Raw genomic sequence first — 21,247 nt, forward strand, 5'->3', positions numbered from 1 at the left:
AGCTCAATATTGATAATGCCTCAATTTTCGCGCACAAGCATCTGTTACTCTTAATTGAATATCGACACTTGTATCGCAATGTACCATTATACACTTTCTTTTCCAATCCACAGCCATACCTAATATTCTTAAACCCATTTCAATCAACGGTTCTTCCTCTTTCTGTTTATATTATATTCTTGTATTTGAAGTAGAACATATTATACAGAAGCGTAACCTAAATTCGTGGATAACTTTGATTCGTGGATTGCGGAAATTATCATGCTAGCTCGTAAATGAACTCTCGACTGACGTCACGAAGCGGTACTTTTGATGTACATACAATGCCACGCATCGCTAACAAAAAAGTTCCAAATCTCTGCATTACACGCAAGTACACTAAATATCATTGTCCAGCATTGAAATAAATAGCCCCAAATCACTAATACCACAATTACCAAATTTTATTTTTACAAAATGTCAAGTAAAAAAGATACCGTTAGCTCCAACATTCTCACTTCTCGTTGTCTGCTTTCCTTGGTGTCAATACTTGCTGCAGTGGGATGTTGTACATAGTGGTATAAAGTAACCGACTATGTAATCCACGACGTCACATTTTGTGGGCAACGAATGGGTGATGATTGCAAATGGCTTCCGTAAACAAACATTTCATTCACGAGTGGAATATTAGGCATTTTCACTTTGCTGAATCAGTGAATAAAATAATCAGTGCGTATACAAAATGAAAGGATGCATTTAAAATATGAATTTCACTGCACTTCCCTTATATCCACGAATCAAGGTTACGCGAGTGTACTGGGACTCGAAAACATCGGGAAAGCTGAAACACCGGCTGTTTACATATGCAAATTAAGTAAAATATATTCATTGCTCTTGAAAAAGTCATTTATTTCATTGGAATGTCATGTCTAATCGTAGAAATATTAAAGCATTCATCTTTTCAGTAAGTTCTGGAACATTTTGAAACTAGTATGACCCCTACTGCCATTACATCTAGCATGAATCAAAACTTATTTCTTCAAGGGTAATCCTGCGACAACTATAAGGTCATATAACAGGAAGTGACGTATTATGCAACTTCACTCTACACACGGCAGCAACTTGTATGGTACATTTTAAGGCGGAAAAACAACATTTTGTAATGTTATTGTTACCTTGTATCCAAATGAATAGAAGTTTCAGATGTTTGGTTAAAAACATGATGATATTACTAATGTGAATGAAATTCCTAAATATTTTTTAATGATCAAACTATTTAGATTCGTTACAGCAAGACCGGGAGCTGATTTTTGTGGCCTTAGGATTAGCCGCGACCGTATTCGTCGCCACGCAATTAGACTAAAATATATCTAAGTGCATATAGCGAAGATGAGACCCGCTCCGTATCATTGTCAATACATGCTTCTGGGAAAAGCTGAGACTTGTGGCAAGAAATGCAGGACCGAGGAGTACTGCGGCATACACATGGTGCTCGGTGTGCGATATTGGAGTGAAATGCCATTATGGTTTATGTAAAGCCCACGGAGCAGACGTGGTCCGAAACCAACTGATTTACTGAGAAGAAAAAAGATTATCTTAACGAACGTAACCGACTCCTCAGAATAAAAATTTAAAAAAAGAAAGAAGATTTATATGTGCGCTTCATTTCAAAAAGAGAAGGCTGATGGCGTTATCTCCCTTTGAAAACAACCAATTAGACATTTGACTTTGCATGTGGATATATCAAATCAATTAGACATTTGACTTTGCATGTGGATATAGCAATCATGACTACCGTCAGCGAACTCAAAGCTCTCGCTAAAAGTTGTGGATTGGTGGGTTATTCTCGCATGAGGAAACCCCAACTGCTCACCTTGCTCGACATGAAATATGTCAAGCCCCCTTCTGCACGAGAACTCAAGCTCCGAGCTAAAGAACGGGGATTGAAGGGTTATTCTCGCATGAGGGAAGCCCAACTGCTCACCTTGTTGGAAGACACCAAGCCGGTCGAGTTGAGATTCGTGCTGATGGACCATGCCGTGGGTAAGTATCTGAGAGGCTGGAAAATGACCATGCAGTCTAACATCGACGTCAACAGCGTCGAACCTCTGATCGCCGACAAAGTCGAAGAAGAGTTGAATGGTTTAAAAAGTATCAAATACCAGTTGACCATCCACATGTCAATCAAAAAACAGCAGACGGATGGCAGTACCGAGTCCATCGAGCCTTTCTTCAGAGGCAAGCAGGAAGTCGTTCTTCAATCCGACTTGATCCCTTCGACCCGCGATACCTCGCTACAAGAAATACAAGAATCGTTGAAACGATGGACGCACAGGGGCTCCGGGTGGGTGGTAGGAAGTATCAACACCATCTATTTGGATATAGCGAACTATGTACCGTTCAGAGGCGGATCGTACCTAGACTTGCCTCCATATTACAAGAATAAAAAAGTCATAGTGAACGTTAAAAACAACGACGATCACTGCTTAAGATGGGTGCTGAGATCTGCCTTATTCCCCTCCGATTCTAAAGTGGCGAACAGACCTTCGAGCTATCCCGCAGACGATGGGCTGAACTTGGACAGTGTAGACACACCCACATCCATCTCTCAAATGACGAAGGTGGAAAAACAAAACCGTTTAGCCATCAACACAAGAAACACTTCTGCGGAATGCTGCCTGCACGGTTTCACGCGAGAAGAGCTGCTGGGCGCACCGGGAGGATTGCCGAGGCGTGGGAGAGATGGCGCACTGAATCAACATGCCTCAAGAAGATCAAAACATCTTAACGTTCATCAATCGCAAACATCAAATGCACTGGATTCAAACAAAGGCTACATCCTCGAAGTGGATTTGGAGTATGCCGCGGCATTGCACGCTGCTCACAACAGTTATCCGCTGGCTCCCGAACGGTTGACAGTGAACCGAGACTGGATGTCGGACTATCAACACGCGTTACTCGGAAAAAATAAGCTGGCCAACGTGGAAAAACTTCGTTCGAACTTGATGAACAAGACCAAGTACGTGGTGCACTATCAGAATCTGCAACTGTACTTGTCACTGGGCATGAAGCTGACTAAAATACATCGGGTGCTGCAATTCGATCAAAGTCACTGGGTGGAATCTTACATTCGGTTGAACACCGAGAGGCTGAGAAAAAAGGCTACCAGCAATTTCGAGAAAAACCTCTACAAACTGATGAACAATACGGTGTTTGGCAAAACCATGGAAAACTTGAGAAAACGGGTGACGGTCAAACTCGTGCGATCTCACAAGGACGAAAAACTCAGGAAACTCATAGCCAGCCCGGCCTTCAATCGAAGCAAGCTATTCGATAACGACTTGGCATCGCTACACATGAACAAAAGTCACATCAAGCTCAACCGACCCGTCTACGTGGGGATGAGCATTCTCGACCTCTCCAAACATTTGATGTATGACTTTTATTACAACCGGCTCAAACAACAGTATGGTGATCGATGTGAAGTGCTGTACACGGACATGGATTCACTGCTCATGGAAATTCATACCAAGGACGTGTACGAAGACATGGCGAAACACATTGATTTGTACGACACTAGTGATTACCCCCCAGACCACGCCCTACACAGCACGACCAATAAAAAGGTCCTCGGCAAGATGAAGGATGAATGGGTGAATATGTCAGGTTAAGACCTAAAATGTATTCGATTCAAAAAGCCGATCACGGCGAAATCCGAAGGGCGAAAGGGGTCAAGAAATACGTGGTGAAACAACTCATCAAACACAACCTCTTCAAACAGGCTCTCTTCGCTAAATGCACGTTCAAACACCCCATGAACGCGTTGAGAAGCGACAAACACAACATCTACGGCATCACTCTGAACAAGACCTCGCTGTCGCCTCTGGATACCAAACGATGGATTGCGAACGATGGCATCCACACTTATAGCTATGGGTAACAACAGTAGGCCTCGACACATTGGGAGTTTCCGAGACCCCCAATAAAGGAAACTCCGTTCGATGCGTCGAGACAATTGAATGAATGATAGCGTGTTTACATCATGGAGAAGGTTTACTATAGCCTTTGGGGTTACTGGAAAGGTGTGAGCACCATCCCGAAGCTAGCCAAAGCCGCTCGTGTCTCTGAGGCTAACGCCAAAGCTTGGCTTAAAAAACAAGACATCTGGCAAGTGTACCTGCCAGCTCCCCGATACATCCCGAGAAGAAAATTTGACATTTCCATACCCAATCGTACCCATCAAGCCGACCTCCTGTTTCTCCTGCATGACAGGGTGAGAAACAAAACGTACAAGTACGCCCTGACCTGACCGTTGTGGATGTTGCCAGTCACTATAAGGAAGCGGAGCCGTTAACGACCAAAGATTCGAGTCAAGTCCCTGAGGCCTTAGAACGTATCTACAAACGCAGTCGCTTGACCTGGCCGACCGAATTACAAGTCGATCCTGGACGCAAGTTCATGGGAGCCGTGTCGCAGCTGTTATCAAAGCATAAAGTCCAGGTGAGACGAGGCGTGGTCGGAGCTCACCGAAGCCAAGCCATCGTCGAGATTCAACAGGACTTTAGCCAAGCTATCAGTATGCCCAAGTATGTACATCAGTATGCCCAAGAGATGGCCAACCCAGAAAAACGATCGACGGAATGGGTCGTACGCTTACCGCAAGTGGTGTCGGCGATCAACAACGAAGTCACTCGACTCCTCGATAAAAGACCCGTCGAAGCCATTCGAATGAAATCCGTGATGACCGAATCGGCTGCGCCATCGCGTCATGGCAAAGAGAAAGAACTACCGGACCGGGCTGTCGTGAGGTATCTGTACCAGCCGGGTGAACTTGAAGGAGGGGACAACAGCGTGCCACAGACCCCTTATGGTCCATGAAAACGTACTGCGTCAACCGAGTGGACATCAAAGAAGACGAACCGAATCTGTATTACTTGCAAGATGGACCGGGTAGGGGATTCTTCCGAGAGGAATTGATGATTGTCCCTCATGACATGGTATTGCCCCCCTTCTTATTAAAGATTCGTCTTATGTCTCTCATTATCAGCATGTGGAGATTGATCGAGAAACGGTTGTTCAGACGCGACGGGGTGGACGTCCATGGCCTCGATATTTACGCTGCCCTGAGTCGAGTCATAAGTCGTGGGAAATTCACTAGCCTGTACGATAGTTTAGGTCTCATGGGCACCAAATAGTTACAACGCCTCATGGATACGTTAATCGGTTATAGCTTCGAGACCCAAGAATGTGATGTCCCGTACTCCTTAATCCACTTCGACGAGTTCATGGCAGACCCACTCCATAAAGCCATCACTGAATATTACGACTACATTTAAATGGGTAGGTCGGTATAAACCCAGTCCAAACCCCGTTGCTAAGCTCGGTTGCCATTTTGTTTGGCTTAGCAACTAGGGCCTAGGCTGGCGGCACATCAAAGGATGCTTCTCGATAGACCATCTTCGGCAGAGCCCCCACTGTACTACTACTCATTGAAGTATTTTTGGTGGTAAATAAAAGTTTACATTTACACTCTGAAGGAAATTTGTAGTAATAACTTGGCAGGAAATTTCTTCTAAGGTCATTATAAAATGGACACACTAGACAGACATGGTATTCTGTTTCCACAATTGGGATGATACAAAATGGACAGTCTTTCACTTATAGGTATGCCTAATTTGCTACCATAGATCACTTGTCGTACACCAAAGAGGCAATCAAAGAAGGGACTACAGCCATTGTTGACCAACACACATGATTTCACATTTTCATACACCTGCAGAATATATAACAATTACACAATTACAGGCCAATTAATACACTACTCAATTAAAGGCCAATTAACAATCTACTCAATTACTGTGACTGCCAATTATTAAACAAACATGATGAATACCTCCACTCTCACTCTGATTGCTGTTAACTGAAGTGTCATCTGTACTTACCCGCATGGCCTTTCCAATCACTGTCGGCAGAGTAGATGCATTTATTATCTAAACATACTGCAATCCGATTATCAACTAATGACAAACTTTCCAATCACTGTCGGCAGAGTAGATGCATTTATTATCTAAACATAATGCAATCCGATTATCAACATGACAAACTAGATTAATGACAAACTTTCCAATCTCTGTCGGCAGAGTAGACGCATTTATTATCTAAACATACTGCAATCCGTTTATCAACAAATGACAAACTTTCCAATCACTGTCCGCAGAGTAGACGCATTTATTATCTAAACATACTGCAATCCGTTTATCAACTAATGACAAGCTTTCCAATCACTGTCGGCAGAGTAGACGCATTTATTATCTAAACATACTGCAATCCGTTTATCAACAAATGACAAACTTTCCAATCTCTGTTGGCAGAGTAGACGCATTTATTATCTAAACATACTGCAATCCGTTTATCAACAAATGACAAACTTTCCAATCACTGTCGGCAGAGTAGACGCATTTATTATCTAAACATACTGCAATCCAGTAGACAAGCTTTCCAATCTGTCAATGGCAGAGTAGATGATTTATTATCTAAACATACTGCAATCCAGTAGCAATCCGTTTATCAACAAATGACAAACTTTCCATTATCTTTATTAAAACATACTGCAATCCGTTTATCAACAAATGACAAACTTTCCAATCACTGTCGGCAGAGTAGACGCATTTATTATCTAAACATACTGCAATCCGTTTATCAACAAATGACAAACTTTCCAATCACTGTCGGCAGAGTAGACGCATTTATTATCTAAACATACTGCAATCCGTTTATCAACTAATGACAAATTAATCTAAACATTTATTATCTAAACATACTGCAATCCGTTTATCAACTAATGACAAACTTTCCAATCACTGTCGGCAGAGTAGACGCATTTATTATCTAAACATACTGCAATCCGTTTATCAACAAATGACAAACTTTCCAATCACTTCCAAGATCTAAACATACTGCATTTAGATGCATTTATTATCTAAACATACTGCAATCCGTTTATCAACTAATGCAGAATCACTGTCGGCAGAGTAGATGCATTTATTATCTAAACATACTGCAATCCGTTTATCAACAAATGACAAACTTTCCAATCACTGTCGGCAGAGTAGACATTTATTATCTAAACATACTGCAATCCGTTTATCAACTAATGACAAACTTTCCAATCACTGTCGGCAGAGTAGACGCATTTATTATCTAAACATACTGCAATCCGTTTATCAACAAATGACAAACTTTCCAATCACTGTCGGCAGAGTAGAGGCATTTATTATCTAAACATACTGCAATCCGTTTATCAACTAATTAGCTGCAACGCATTTATTATCTAAACATACTGCAATCCGTTTATCAACTAATGACAAACTTTCCAATCACTGTCGGCAGAGTAGACCCATTTATTATCTAAACATACTGCAATCTGTTTATCAACAAATGACAAACTTTCCAATCACTGTCGGCAGAGTAGACGCATTTATTATCTAAACATACTGCAATCCGTTTATCAACAAATGACAAACTTTCCAATCACTGTCGGCAGAGTAGACCCATTTATTATCTAAACATACTGCAATCTGTTTATCAACAAATGACAAACTTTCCAATCACTGTCGGCAGAGTAGACCCATTTATTAATCTAAACATACTGCAATCCGTTTATCAACAAATGACAAACTTTCCAATCACTGTCGGCAGAGTAGATGCATTTATTATCTAAACATACTGCAATCCGTTTATCAACTAATGACAAACTTTCCAATCACTGTAGACGCATTTATTATCAGAGTAGATCAACAAATGACAAACTTTCATTTATTATCTAAACATACTGCAATCTGTTTATCAACAAATGACAAACTTTCCAATCACTGTCGGCAGAGTAGATGCATTTATTATCTAAACATACTGCAATCCGTTTATCAACAAATGACAAACTTTCCAATCACTGTCGGCAGAGTAGATGCATTTATTATCTAAACATACTGCAATCCGTTTATCAACAAATGACAAACTTTCCAATCACTGTGATTAGCAGAGTAGAGTAGATGCATTTATTATCTAAACATACTGCAATCCGTTTATCAACTAATGACAAACTTTCCAATCACTGTCGGCAGAGTAGACGCATTTATTATCTAAACATACTGCAATCCGTTTATCAACTTATGACAAGCTTTCCAATCACTGTCGGCAGAGTAGACGCATTTATTATCTAAACATACTGCAATCCGTTTATCAACAAATGACAAGCTTTCCAATCTCTGTCGGCAGAGTAGACACATTTATTATCTAAACATACTGCAATCCAGTAGACGCATTTATTATCTAAACATACTGCAATCCGTTTATCAACTAATGACAAACTTTCCAATCACTGTCGGCAGAGTAGACGCATTTATTATCTAAACATACTGCAATCCGTTTATCAACTTATGACAAGCTTTCCAATCTCTGTTGGCAGAGTAGACGCATTTATTATCTTAACATACTGCAATCCGTTTATCAACAAATGACGAACTTTCCAATCACTGTCGGCAGAGTAGACGCATTTATTATCTAAACATACTGCAATCCGTTTATCAACAAATGACGAACTTTCCAATCACTGTCGGCAGAGTAGACGCATTTATTATCTAAACATACTGCAATCCGTTTTAGTGTGACCCCTGGTCAAGGGGCATGATTCAATTCATTATAAAACACACACACGAACAAACGCATGAATGTCAAATTTAAAATAATTGAGATGAGTCCTATTATCATCAGTGTACTCCACTGACATATACAACAATTTCTAACGTTCCTGACTGGAATTGCTGAACTGTTGGCATTACATTTGCAACAAACCTACCACTGTTTTGTATCAAGAATTTATTATGCATAACTCCATTGTCCAAATATGTATGGCATGTACCAAATTATAGACATCGAGGGAGAAGAACTCGAGTTTGTTTTCTGTTGTTTGCAATATTTTTATGAATGTGAAAAATAAACAAAGATGCAAAATTACTTCAGTTTTAGGACCAACACATATGTATAAAAGACATGCAGTATAATGAGGTTTATGGTAAAACATATATTGTAGACTTGTCTTTCATGAGTTGATGTGGGGCGTTGGGGTAGCCTAGTGGTTAAAGCGTTGGCTTGTCACGTCGGAGAACCAGGTTTGATTCCCCACATGAGTACAATGTGTGAACCCCATTTCTGATGGTCTGAAATATTGCTAAAAGCGGCATAAAACCATACTCACTCACAAACTCACGAGTTGATATACCTCTCAGGACAGGAAATCATCTTATGTGTGCATTTTTGTAAAAGTATATTAATTTGAAATGTTTTTCATGTTTATGAATTGGCCTATATTTTTTTAGTGTATTCAATCGATTTTTTTTTCTGCATCAAACTTGATACAAACTGTGCTAATGAACACAATTCAGAACTGTGTGATTTAAGGCATGTTTATTCAGCTTGAATTGTTTCAACTGTTCATATGTAGAATATGTAATGTTTTCCTAACAACAGTGTCCAACTTGAAATTGACACATTTTAAAAAAAAAGAAAGAGTCAGTGGTGCTAAGAACAGGTTTGATAAGAAATGTAATTTATAGCATGTTTATGCCTCCAGAAATATTTCAAACGTTTTATTTAGAATCCATAATGTTTTCCAAACAAGTGTTTAAAATGACATTGACATGTTATTCTTTAAAGATGCCCAACTTTTGTTCTTAAAAAATAAACTATTAGAATAAGTCATGCCATTTAAAGCATATTTTGTGCATGTGTGTTTCTAAACCCTCATAACTTAGAAGAAGTAATGATTTCCTAACAACATGTTGCTAACCTGACACTGAAACATATTATTTTCTTGCAGGTAATAAGGGAACAATGTTGGCACAATAGGTAACTGTGAATAGTAGCAATATAGAAATGGCAAAAGTAGAGTTGTGTGCCGATCCTCTATCCTCCTCCATGACCGCCAAGTTGCCAGTACTGAACAAGGGTCGGAGCAGCCTTGTGTCAGATGTACAACCAGGACAAGCACCATCTCCCAGGGGAGAGAGCGTTAGGATGGGCGGCTGATATCAGGAAAAGGTAACACAAAGTGTTTCACTGGAATCTTGTATGTCAGACAAAATATGATGTGGAAGTTTGAAGTTTTGTCATTCTTTCGTTTTGTTGATTTTAAATATGAAATTTGTTTTTGTTGATTACTGTATCCTAGTATTTGTAATCAATTCATGGTTAGATGCTTTGTGAATAACTTCCATTTCAACACATCAATGTTCAAGCATAAGATGTTCAAGCATATGGCGAAAGTGTATGTAAGTGATTATCGTAAATTGTTTTTTACCATGCTGACTTAATCATACCATTTCAGAATTGATGACAGTAAAGAGGAGGATCACGATGTTGATGAAGAGGATGTTGCATGTTTAAAACATGAACTTATCCAAGTCATCATATGCTCCCTCCAGCAGGACAGGTGGGTGTTCCTTAGTTGATGGTGTCCTGACATAGGACACCCGGTGTTGAACGACAGATGAATGTCCCTTTAGTTACTGGTGTCCTGGTATAGTCACACAGTATTGGACAGCACAGATGACCGTTTTCATATTTCATAGCATGTTGTCATAGGACACCAGGTGTTGTATGAATATCCCTGTAGTTACTGGTGTCCTGGCATAGTCACAAGGTGTCCAGCAGGATAGGTGACTGCTGACATAGGACACCAGGTGTAGCTTGATATAACTGAGTGTTGATGTTGTTATTGTGTCCAGGTATAGTTATAGAGGACATTTCATGTGTCTTGTGGGGCAATGGGGTACCCTAGTGGTTAAAGCGTTCGCTCATCTCACCGAAGACCCGGGTTCGATTCCCCACATGGGTACAATGCATGAAGCCCATTTCTGGTGTTCCCTGCCGTGATATTGCTGGAATATTACTCAAAGCAGTGTAAAACTGAACACACACTCATTCATGAGTGAGTTAGGATGTCATCCAGTGACGTGAAAATATTGACATTCTTTACATCATGAGATAAGTGATGCAACATACTTCACTAGACACATGAAATATTCTATTTATCACATGCTTCCAATTTTGTTTAATTAAATTTTAACATTATTACTGTGAGAAAATTTGATAAACAAAATCTTAATACTCCCAACTGTAAACTAAAGACTGTTCAGTTCTTTGTTGAGGCACACAGATAAGACATAGTTTAGTATTAGAAAATTGAATATAAATCTAATTGCACAACTGAGTAAAAAATCAGCTATTTACTATTTATTTGAACTACACACACGCACACATGCACAAACAGTGACACACATACACACACACCTATACATACTTTGCTCTCAGTTGATTTGTGTTTCAATTTACATCACTGGTTAATTTAGGCTTGTAATAGTATCATGCAGTCAGATTAGCTTTTTGTTTTGTGATGAGGAGTAAGATGGTGTTAACCCCAGTTTGGTTATAACTAAGTTCGGTAAATATTATGTGAATTTAGTTTAAGAGCTCGATATGTCAGTATCACTTATTGGATTGTAACGTTTATATTCATTGTACATTGACACATCAGGGATTCATGACACACTTTGCCAGGGGTATCACATTTGGTATATTGGTAGCACATCTTGGTATTTCTTCTTGACATATGTATAATGTCCTTGTTTGTTTCAGTCGGATGTCCTGGATCTTCCTGCAGGAGGTGCTGGAACTGTTGCCGTCATACAGGGAACATCTCCGCTACTGGGAGACACAGTCAGAGGTCTTGCTTTTACTGTCACTATTCTACACACATAGAACCATCACTGACTGTCGTATAGGGCACATCTCCGCTACTGGGAGACACAGTCAGAGGTCTTGCTTTTACTGTCAGTATCCTACGCACATAGAACCATCACTGACTGTCGTATAGGGCACATCTCCGCTACTGGGAGGCACAGTCAGAGGTCTTGGTTTTACTGTCACTATTCTACACACATAGAACAATCACTGACTGTCATACAGGGAACATCTCCGCTACTGGGAGGCACAGTCAGAGGTCTTGGATTTACTGTCACTATCCTACACACATAGAACAATCACTGACTGTCGTATAGGGCACATCTCTGCTACAGGGAGACACAGTCAGAGGTCTTGCTTTTACTGTCACTATCCTACACACATAGAACAATCACTGACTGTCGTATAGGGCACATCTCTGCTACTGGGAGACACAGTCAGAGGTCTTGCTTTTACTGTCACTATCCTACACACATAGAACAATCACTGACTGGCGTATAGGGCATATCTCCGCTACTGGGAGACACAGTCAGACGTCTTGCTTTTACTGTCAATAACCTACACACATAGAACAATCACTGACTGTCATATGAGAAACATCATCACCACTGGGGAAGTGCAGGAACATTTCTGCAATTTAACTGTTCATTCAATTTTTCTTTCAGCCGATTTTAAATAATTCTTCTATCTTCTAACTTCTTTCTACGACTTACTTTAAACATTGATCATCTTACTTGTTCTGTCTTCAACAATATTTCTATATACACAGTTCCACCACTACCTGGAGCGCATCGTCAGCCATGTTGAGTCCCACAAGGAGAGGTTCTTTGATCTTCAGTTAGTTGATGCTCTGTCCAAGGTCTTCCCTGAGGTAGGTGCTCTGCTACATACTCTGACTCTCCCCTATAAGATAGGTCTTTTATGGCATGATCTATCAAAGGATGTTTCTAAGGTAGGTCCCCTGTTGCATTATCTGTCAGCCTTGAGGTAGGTCCTCTGTTGCATTATCTGTCTAAAGTCAGCCACGAGGTAGGTCCTCTGTTCCATTATCTTTCAGCCTTGAGGTAGGTCCTCTGTTACATTATCTGTCTAAAGTCAGCCATGAGGTAGGTCCTCTGTTGCATCTGTCAGCCTTGAGGTAGGTCCTCTGTTACATTATCTGACAGCCATGAAGTAGGTCCTCTGTTGCAATATCTGACAGCCTTGAGGTAGGTCCTCTGTTGCATTATCTGTCAGCCTTGAGGTAGGTCCTGTGTTGCATTATCTGTCAGCCTCGAGGTAGGTCCTCTGTTGCATTATCTGTCAGCCATGAGGTAGGTCCTCTGTTACAAGACCCATTTAAAGTGTGTCAGAATTTTGTTGAAATATTATTATTTTTTCAGGTCACTTATTCTATTTGTTTCTGAATATTAATACAAGGTATCAAAACTATGTTTTGAGAACAACAAATAGCAGAAAGTGCTCATAACATTCAGAATAGTAAAGTACTGCGTGCCTGTGTCTGGGATCAATGGTTATATCATGCAGATGAATAGTAAAGTACTGTGTGCCTGTGCCTGGGATCAATGGTTATATCATGCAGATGAATAGTAAAGTACTGTGTGCCTGTGTCTGGGATCAATGGTTATATCATGCAGATGAAAAATAAAGTACTGTGTGCCTGTGTCTGGGATCAATGGTTATATCATGCAGATGAATAGTAAAGTACTGTGTGCCTGTGTCTGGGATCAATGGTTATATCATGCAGATGAATAGTAAAGTACTGTGTCTGGGATCAATGGTTATATCATGCAGATGAATAGTAAAGTACTGTGTGCCTGTGTCTGGGATCAATGGTTATATCATGCAGATGAATAGTAAAGTACTGTGTGCCTGTGTCTGGGATCAATGGTTATATCATGCAGATGAATAGTAAAGTACTGTGTGCCTATGTCTGGGATCAATGGTTATATCATGCAGATGAATAGTAAAGTACTGTGTCTGGGATCAATGGTTATATCATGCAGATGAATAGTAAAGTACTGTGTGCCTGTGTCTGGGATCAATGGTTATATCATGCAGATGAATAGTAAAGTACTGTGTGCCTGTGTCTGGGATCAATGGGTATATCATGCAGGTGAACTGAATTCAATCTTTGTGTTGGATTTATTATTTAATTTCAGTAATTACATTGGATGGAGCAAAAATTGCAACTTTGTTAACCACTGTATGTTGTATGACAGGAAATTGAGCTACTGCGTCGTCGTGGTGCCTTCCCTGCCAAGTTGTATTGTAGTCCCGGTGTCAAATCTGTCCCTCACTCACCCAGGAAGTCATCAAGCAGCGTTGTCAAACTGAGACTGCCAGACGGCACCAACCCATACTCAACACGTGTGCTTGTGAGTGATTCATAGACTGTTCTTTGTGTGGTCAGTAACTTTTGTTTTCGTGATTTGCGGATTCGTGACTAGAACCAAAACCAAGACTTGTGAAAGAAGATACCAGTACTTTTTCCAATATTTTATATCCAATGTTAATTGTGTGAGGGTAAGGTATTGGTACACTGGTTCTGTAGAACAGTAGTGTGTTTCAAGGATGGAGAGGCTAATATGACAAAACCTTCATGAATGTAACAGAAAGTAGGGATGCAGTCACTGCAGCAGTGTCTGGAACATGAATGTCACCAGTACAAAGGAATATTAAACAATCAGTCAACTTAACATTGCTTCTACATATGCTTTAAATTTGTATTCCCAGTTATGATTCTAATAAATGAAGCCTACGGAAATCAAGGTTACTACTGATCTTCAGTTGCCCATATTTATTTAGCAAACTGAATGCTGACTATTGTTTGACGTCACTGATAGTATTGGTGTCAAGAAAAGTTTCAGAAAATGCTTTGATTCCATTTGAGATGTAATAACATATGTTGTAAGCAGATTCCTTGTAATTGCAGTGTTATAACTACTTGCATGTTGATTCATTGTAACTTCAGTTTTATAACTACTTGCATGTTGATTCATTGTAACTCCAGTGTTATAACTACTTGCATGTTGATTCATTGTAACTCCAGTGTTATAACATGTTTACTCATTTTAGCTGCAATGTTATAACACATTGTATGCGGATTCCTTGTATTTGCTCCTTTATAACATTTGTTAGCATGCTGCATGTGGATTATGTGAACTGTAGTTGCCCTGATATAACACATTGCTCATCGGGTCCATTACATGCTGCATGTGGATTATGTGAACTGTAGTTGCCCTGATATAACACATTGCTCATCGGGTCCATTACATGCTGCATGTGGATTATGTGTACTGTAGTTGCCCTGATATAACACATTGCTCATCGGGTCCATTACATGCTGCATGTGGATTATGTGTACTGTACTGTATATAGCGTGTGAATTCCATGTAGTTGCAGTGTTATAACATTATCATGTGGATTCCATGTAGTTGCAGTGTTTTAACATTATCATGTGGATTCCATGTAGTTGCAGTTTTATAATGTGGCATGTGGATTCCATGTAGTTGCACTATTTTACATGTCGCATGTGGATTCCATGTAGTTGCAGTGTTATAATGTGGCATGTGGATTCCATGTAGTTGCAGTGTTATAACATGTAACATGTCGATTCCATGTAGTTGCACTATTTAATATGTGACATATGGATTCCACGTAGTTGCAGTGTTATATGTGGCATGTGGATTCCACGTAGTTGCACTATTTTATATGTAGCATGTGGATTCCACGTAGTTGCAGTGTTATATGTGGTATGTGGATTCCACGTAGTTGCAGTGTTATATGTGGCATGTGGATTCCACGTAGTTGCACTATTTAATATGTGGCATATGGATTCTACGTAGTTGCAGTGTTATATGTGGCATGTGGATTCCATGTAGTTGCAGTGTTATAATGTGGCATGTGGATTCCATGTAGTTGCACTATTTAATATGTGGCATGTGGATTCCATGTAGTTACAGTGTTATAACATGTAGCATGTGGATTCCATGTAGTTGCACTATTTTACATGTAGCATGTGGATTCCATGTAGTTGCAGTTTTATAATGTGGCATGTGGATTCCATGTAGTTGCACTATTTTACATGTAGCATGTGGATTCTGCGTAGTTGCAGTGTTATAATGTGGCATGTGGATTCCATGTAGTTGCACTATTTTATATGTGGCATGTGGATTCCATGTAGTTGCAGTGTTATAACATGTAGCATGTGGATTCCATGTAGTTGAACTATTTTACAAGTAGCATGTGGATTCCATGTAGTTGCAGTGTTATAATGTAGCATGTGGATTCCATGTAGTTGCAGTGTTATAATGTGGCATGTGGATTCCATTTAGTTGCACTATTTTATATGTGGCATGTGGATTCCATGTAGTTGCAGTGTTATAACATGTAGCATGTGGATTCCATGTAGTTGCACTATTTAATATGTGGCATGTGGATTCCACGTAGTTGCAATGTTATAACATGTAACATGTGGATTCCATGTAGTTGCACTATTTTACATGTAGCATGTGGATTCTACGTAGTTGCAGTGTTATAATGTGGCATGTGGATTCCATGTAGTTGCACTATTTTATATGTAGCATGTGGATTCCATGTAGTTGCAGTGTTATAACATGTAGCATGTGGATTCCATGTAGTTGCACTATTTTATATGTAGCATGTGGATTCCATGTAGTTGCAGTGTTATAACATGTAGCATGTGGATTCCATGTAGTTGCAGTGTTATAACATGTAGCATGTGGATTCTACGTAGTTGCAGTGTTATAATGTGGCATGTGGATTCCATGTAGTTGCACTATTTTATATGTGGCATGTGGATTCCATGTAGTTGCACTATTTTATGTGTGGCGTGTGGATTCCATGTCGTTGCACTATTTTACATGTAGCACGTGGATTCCACGTAGTAAGTAGCAGTGTTATAATGGGGCATGTGGATTCCATGTAAATGCACTATTTTACATGTAGCATGTGGATTCCACGTAGTTTCAGTGTTATAATGTGGCATGTGGATTCCATGTAGTAGCAGTGTTATAATGTGGCATGTGGATTCCATGTAGTTGCACTATTTTACATGTGGCATGTGGATTCCATGTACTTGCAGTGTTATAACATGTAGGATGTTGATTCCATGTACTTGTGGTGTTATAACATGTAGGATGTGGATTCCATGTAGTTGCAGTATTATAACATGTGGCATGTGGATTCCATGTACCTGTGGTGTTATAACATGTGGCATGTGATTCCATGTACTTGTGGTGTTATAACATGTACGATGAGAATTATTGTACATGCAGTGTTATAACATGTAGGATGTGGATTTCATGTAGTTGCACTGTTATATCATAGGTTATATGTGGAATATCTTCAGAATGAGGAAGAGATGCTGCCCTCACAGAAGCTGACCATAGGAGACCTTGGACACTCGCTGGGAGACGTTGCCTTGGAGATGGCAGCACGTAAGTCAAGGGGAACGACTCTGTATTGTTCAGCAATATAATGAATTATTACTGAGATGATGATTGAATATGTCATCAAATTTAATTCATTCTGAAATAAAACATTGCCCTCAGGTTGAAGACCCTGATGAAATCAGGTACATGGGTTCCAAGTTCTTCCTTTGCATCACCAAATCTGATTTCCATGGGATATTGCTGAACACATTGTAGACATGTCACTCAGTTTATGCAACTTTGTTTCTGCATCTTATTATCCATGCATTTTTATTTGTTTTAACTTCAATTTTATCACCGTCACTGGTTACCTAGTCATGTCACTGGTTACCTAGTCATGTCACTGGTTACCTAGTCATGTCACTGGTTAAACCAAGTCATGTCACTGGTTACCTAGTCATGTCACTGGTTACCTAGTCATGTCTTTGGTTACCTAGTCATGTCACTGGTTACCCTAGTCATGTCACTGGTTACCTAGTCATGTCACTGGTTACCTAGTCATGTCACTGGTTAAACCAAGTCACTTAGTTTCAGTCACTGTACAGTGTGATTTAGGTTGCAAATGCTCAGATTCCAGGACACCTGATCTGTGATATTTCATGCAAATCGATTTGATTTAGTTTATTATATTTGTCTGCAGTTGCCTTGTTTTCATAGTGTTTAATGTTGTATACAGTGGAACCCTGTTAATCTTGTCCCTGTTAAAACAAGAAACCCTGACTCCCAATGTATAACTATGGGACGATGTATCTACTGCTTCAGTGACAGGGACGTTTCACAAAATAATCTTATCGTAATGCTCGTAACTCCCATAGTCTAACACAGGCTTATTTTGTCATGGCGTTAACCCTGACTCCCAATGTATACTATGGGACGATGTATCTTCTGCTTCAGTGACAGGGCCGCCTCACAAAATTATCTTATCGTAATGCTCGTAACTCCCATAGTTTAACACAGGCTTAATTTGTCATGGCGTTAAGATAAGTTTGTCAAACAGGGCCCAGCAGTTATGAGATTTCTAATCTGGACAGTGCCACTGACACAGGTCAGATTAACAAGGTTTCAGTCTGGCCAAGTACTGGCGCTGCTAAGTCACGTTGAAGGGGTTGTTGTCGGCACAGGTACTACACATAGGTACCCCAGGTACGTTTCTCTGTACAGAATCATACCTCAGTCAAAATCAGAATACAGAAAGGTATGGACCAGTCCATATTCTGCAATCCATAACGGAAACCATATGTTGTTGTTCCCGTTCAACTGATGGCGAGGGGTATTTTGCATTGCAAAATATTCGTTACTGTGTATGGCAGTTTCTTATATTACATGATCAAATACTAGTACATCTCATACAACAGTATGACAGTTCTGATCATGAAAACAACACAGTGCAGATAGGAATACGTTTCTGTATTCTGGTTTTGACGAGGGTACAATTCTGTATACAGAAACGTACCCGGGGTACAAATCTGTAATATCCATGCCGACAGCGACCCCTTCAGTCTGAGTTACCTGTAATTATTGTGTTGTGTTCCTCTGCATCACCTTCTGCTACAACATGCAGGCGAGTCCATCTGGAGCCACTGTCTGGGAACCACAGCACTTGCACTCAGCACACACATACCGCAGCAGGTACTGTCTCCACCTCCATAGTGCTCACAGTTCATTTAGTAAAATAATCATATAAACAAGAATTGTACAGATGTGTATTCAAATGTATATGTTAAAATTATTTATCAAATTTCCCAATAATTCATGTTTTTAATGTTATTGATATTGTCACGTTATTTTTCAAAATTTTGTAAGTGCCAAATGTTGACACACTTATAATAGTCAGTTACTGTTGATATCTTTGCTAACAATCTTGAATTTATTTTTTTATCTGTTATGGTTAATATGATGTTTTTATTATGTTGTTAGTGATCTATGTTTATATCAGTTTATGCTTGAACTTTTTGCATTCTGACTCAGTGGCATAATTAATTTATGACAGAGCTTGATAAAGTTAGATGTGACAAATAGGATATTTTGCAATTTTTGTCAATTAGCTATTACATCTTATCTGACCTGAAATACATGTCAGCTCAGTTGTGAGCGAAGCATTATATGACAAGCAACATCAAACCTCAAATATTCCAGCCCAAATCACCATCACCACCGAGTACCTCCAGGTCATGGTCAGTGTCCCAGAGCGTGACCTCGCCGCGGGATAGCGAGAAGAAGACGCCATGACGTAAAGATGTCATACAGTCAATACAGGTCAGAACAATCTCACTTGTAGAGTGTGCAATGGCAGGATTGGGGATGTCTTTTCTCCACCTTATGCAAAGTTTTTATTGCTACAATACTTACCTTGAGATGGAACTGGAAACACTTCTGCACCTTGTGAATCTAAGAGCAGGCAAAACAAACATGAAATCATATTTCCTACTGTGTTGCATGTTCGATGAATGTTTCCAGTCAGTTAGGTTGTTTATTTGTCTGTTGATGTTTTACGCCACACTCAGCAATATTCCAGCTGTATGGCGGTGGTCTGTAAATAATCGAGTCTCGACCAGACAATCCAGTGATCAACAGCATGACTATCAATCTACACAATTGGGATACAATGACATGTGTTAACCAAGTCAGCGAGCCTGACCACCCGATCTTGTTAGTCGCCTTTTACGACAAACATGGGTTACTGAAGACCAATTCTAACCAGGATCTTCATGGGTTCAGTCAGTTTGGAGGAGATGAGTTAGGTAATACCTAGACTGGTATATTACCGTTATGGTATGGTCTCAACTTGTATAACATCATTGTTGTTTTTGATTAGTCTTCAGTTCAGTCCTGCATGTTGTCATTGTTCTTCCAGGAAGAGTATATCCCAACTATGAATGGCCGAGAGGCAGTGGAATATTTTGCCAGATGTCATCATATTGGCAAAATCAAGTCAATCCACTTAAATTTAGCACCTAATAGGCACTACAGACCCTACGATCTTATCTCTGTGCAGAAAAACAAGGTAAGAAAAAGCTAGTGCTCATTAGCTTTATGGTTTATGAGTTGAGTTATAATATAAGATAATTTTCAATCCTTAACCAGAGACAGTAATGATCTTGTTTTACAATGGTTGTTGCTGCAAACTATTCGCAGAGTTGCCTCCCTTAGGCATTCTAGCCGACTATGATATTTGGTTTAAGTCCCAGATTTGATTACTGATGTTGGATTATCTGCTTCATTATAAGCTATGCTCTTGGGTTCCACGAAAGTGGATTGAGTGAATCATTTAAGACTTGCAGCACTTCGGTAAGACATTGTGCATGTATACCAGCAAGCTGCCGAACTATAATGTTTTATAAGGATATCAGAATATATCCTTCTATCTTTATAGTCCCAACACACTCAGTACCATGATATACAACCACCATCAACCTACCAATGGTCTAGGACTTGAAGTTGACAAGGTGGTTCTATTTAAGAAATACAGTTTGCTCTACCACCATCCTCATGCTTTAACGTTATAATATTTCAGGGCGAAAGTGTGCTTTATTACACTATACATGGTGGTAGCAAGCATCCTCATGCTTTAACGTTATAATATTTCAGGGCGAAAGTGTGCTTTATTACACTATACATGGTGGTAGCAAGCGTCCTCGTGCTTTAACGTTACAATAGTTCAGGGCAAAAGTGTGCTTTATTACACTATACATGGTGGTAGAGCGAACTGTATTTCTTTTCTAAGATGCCAAATTTAAAACTTTCTAAGGATAATTACGATTAATCTAAGGCAGAAAACAATCGACGGTGTCGGTGACCTAAATTAAGAATCCGTGCACATGGCTAACTGGCGCGCTGTTCTATTGATGTGTCTTCCCCCCTACGTTAAGACGAACGTTACCAGAAAAACAAATGATGAACAGTTTCATGACGGTTTACGTTCGGATTAAATATCTTCTCTAAATGATTTTAATTACATCTGTGATTAATGTAAACCATATGAACGTCGCATTTCTACTACCAACGTAAGTTTAGAT

The 21,247-nt window shown here is 39.7% G+C and overlaps 1 protein-coding gene across 1 annotated transcript in view; it reads left to right on the plus strand.

Moving 5' to 3' along the window:
* Positions 1-21,247, plus strand: part of LOC124277587 (dynein heavy chain domain-containing protein 1-like) — a 208,656-nt gene that overhangs the window by 193 nt on the left and 187,216 nt on the right. The window contains 11 exon segments of the mRNA XM_046713305.1: positions 9,854-10,035; positions 10,037-10,074; positions 10,361-10,465; positions 11,671-11,758; positions 12,545-12,646; positions 13,998-14,153; positions 17,150-17,237; positions 18,793-18,860; positions 19,368-19,453; positions 19,933-19,948; positions 20,086-20,235. Coding sequence (XP_046569261.1) covers positions 9,910-10,035; positions 10,037-10,074; positions 10,361-10,465; positions 11,671-11,758; positions 12,545-12,646; positions 13,998-14,153; positions 17,150-17,237; positions 18,793-18,860; positions 19,368-19,453; positions 19,933-19,948; positions 20,086-20,235 — 1,023 coding nt within the window. The 5' untranslated portion in view covers positions 9,854-9,909.

The sequence above is a fragment of the Haliotis rubra genome, unplaced genomic scaffold (assembly GCF_003918875.1).
Source record: "Haliotis rubra isolate DU_JTF1 unplaced genomic scaffold, ASM391887v1 Scf224, whole genome shotgun sequence".
NCBI classification, from domain to species: domain Eukaryota; kingdom Metazoa; phylum Mollusca; class Gastropoda; order Lepetellida; family Haliotidae; genus Haliotis; species Haliotis rubra.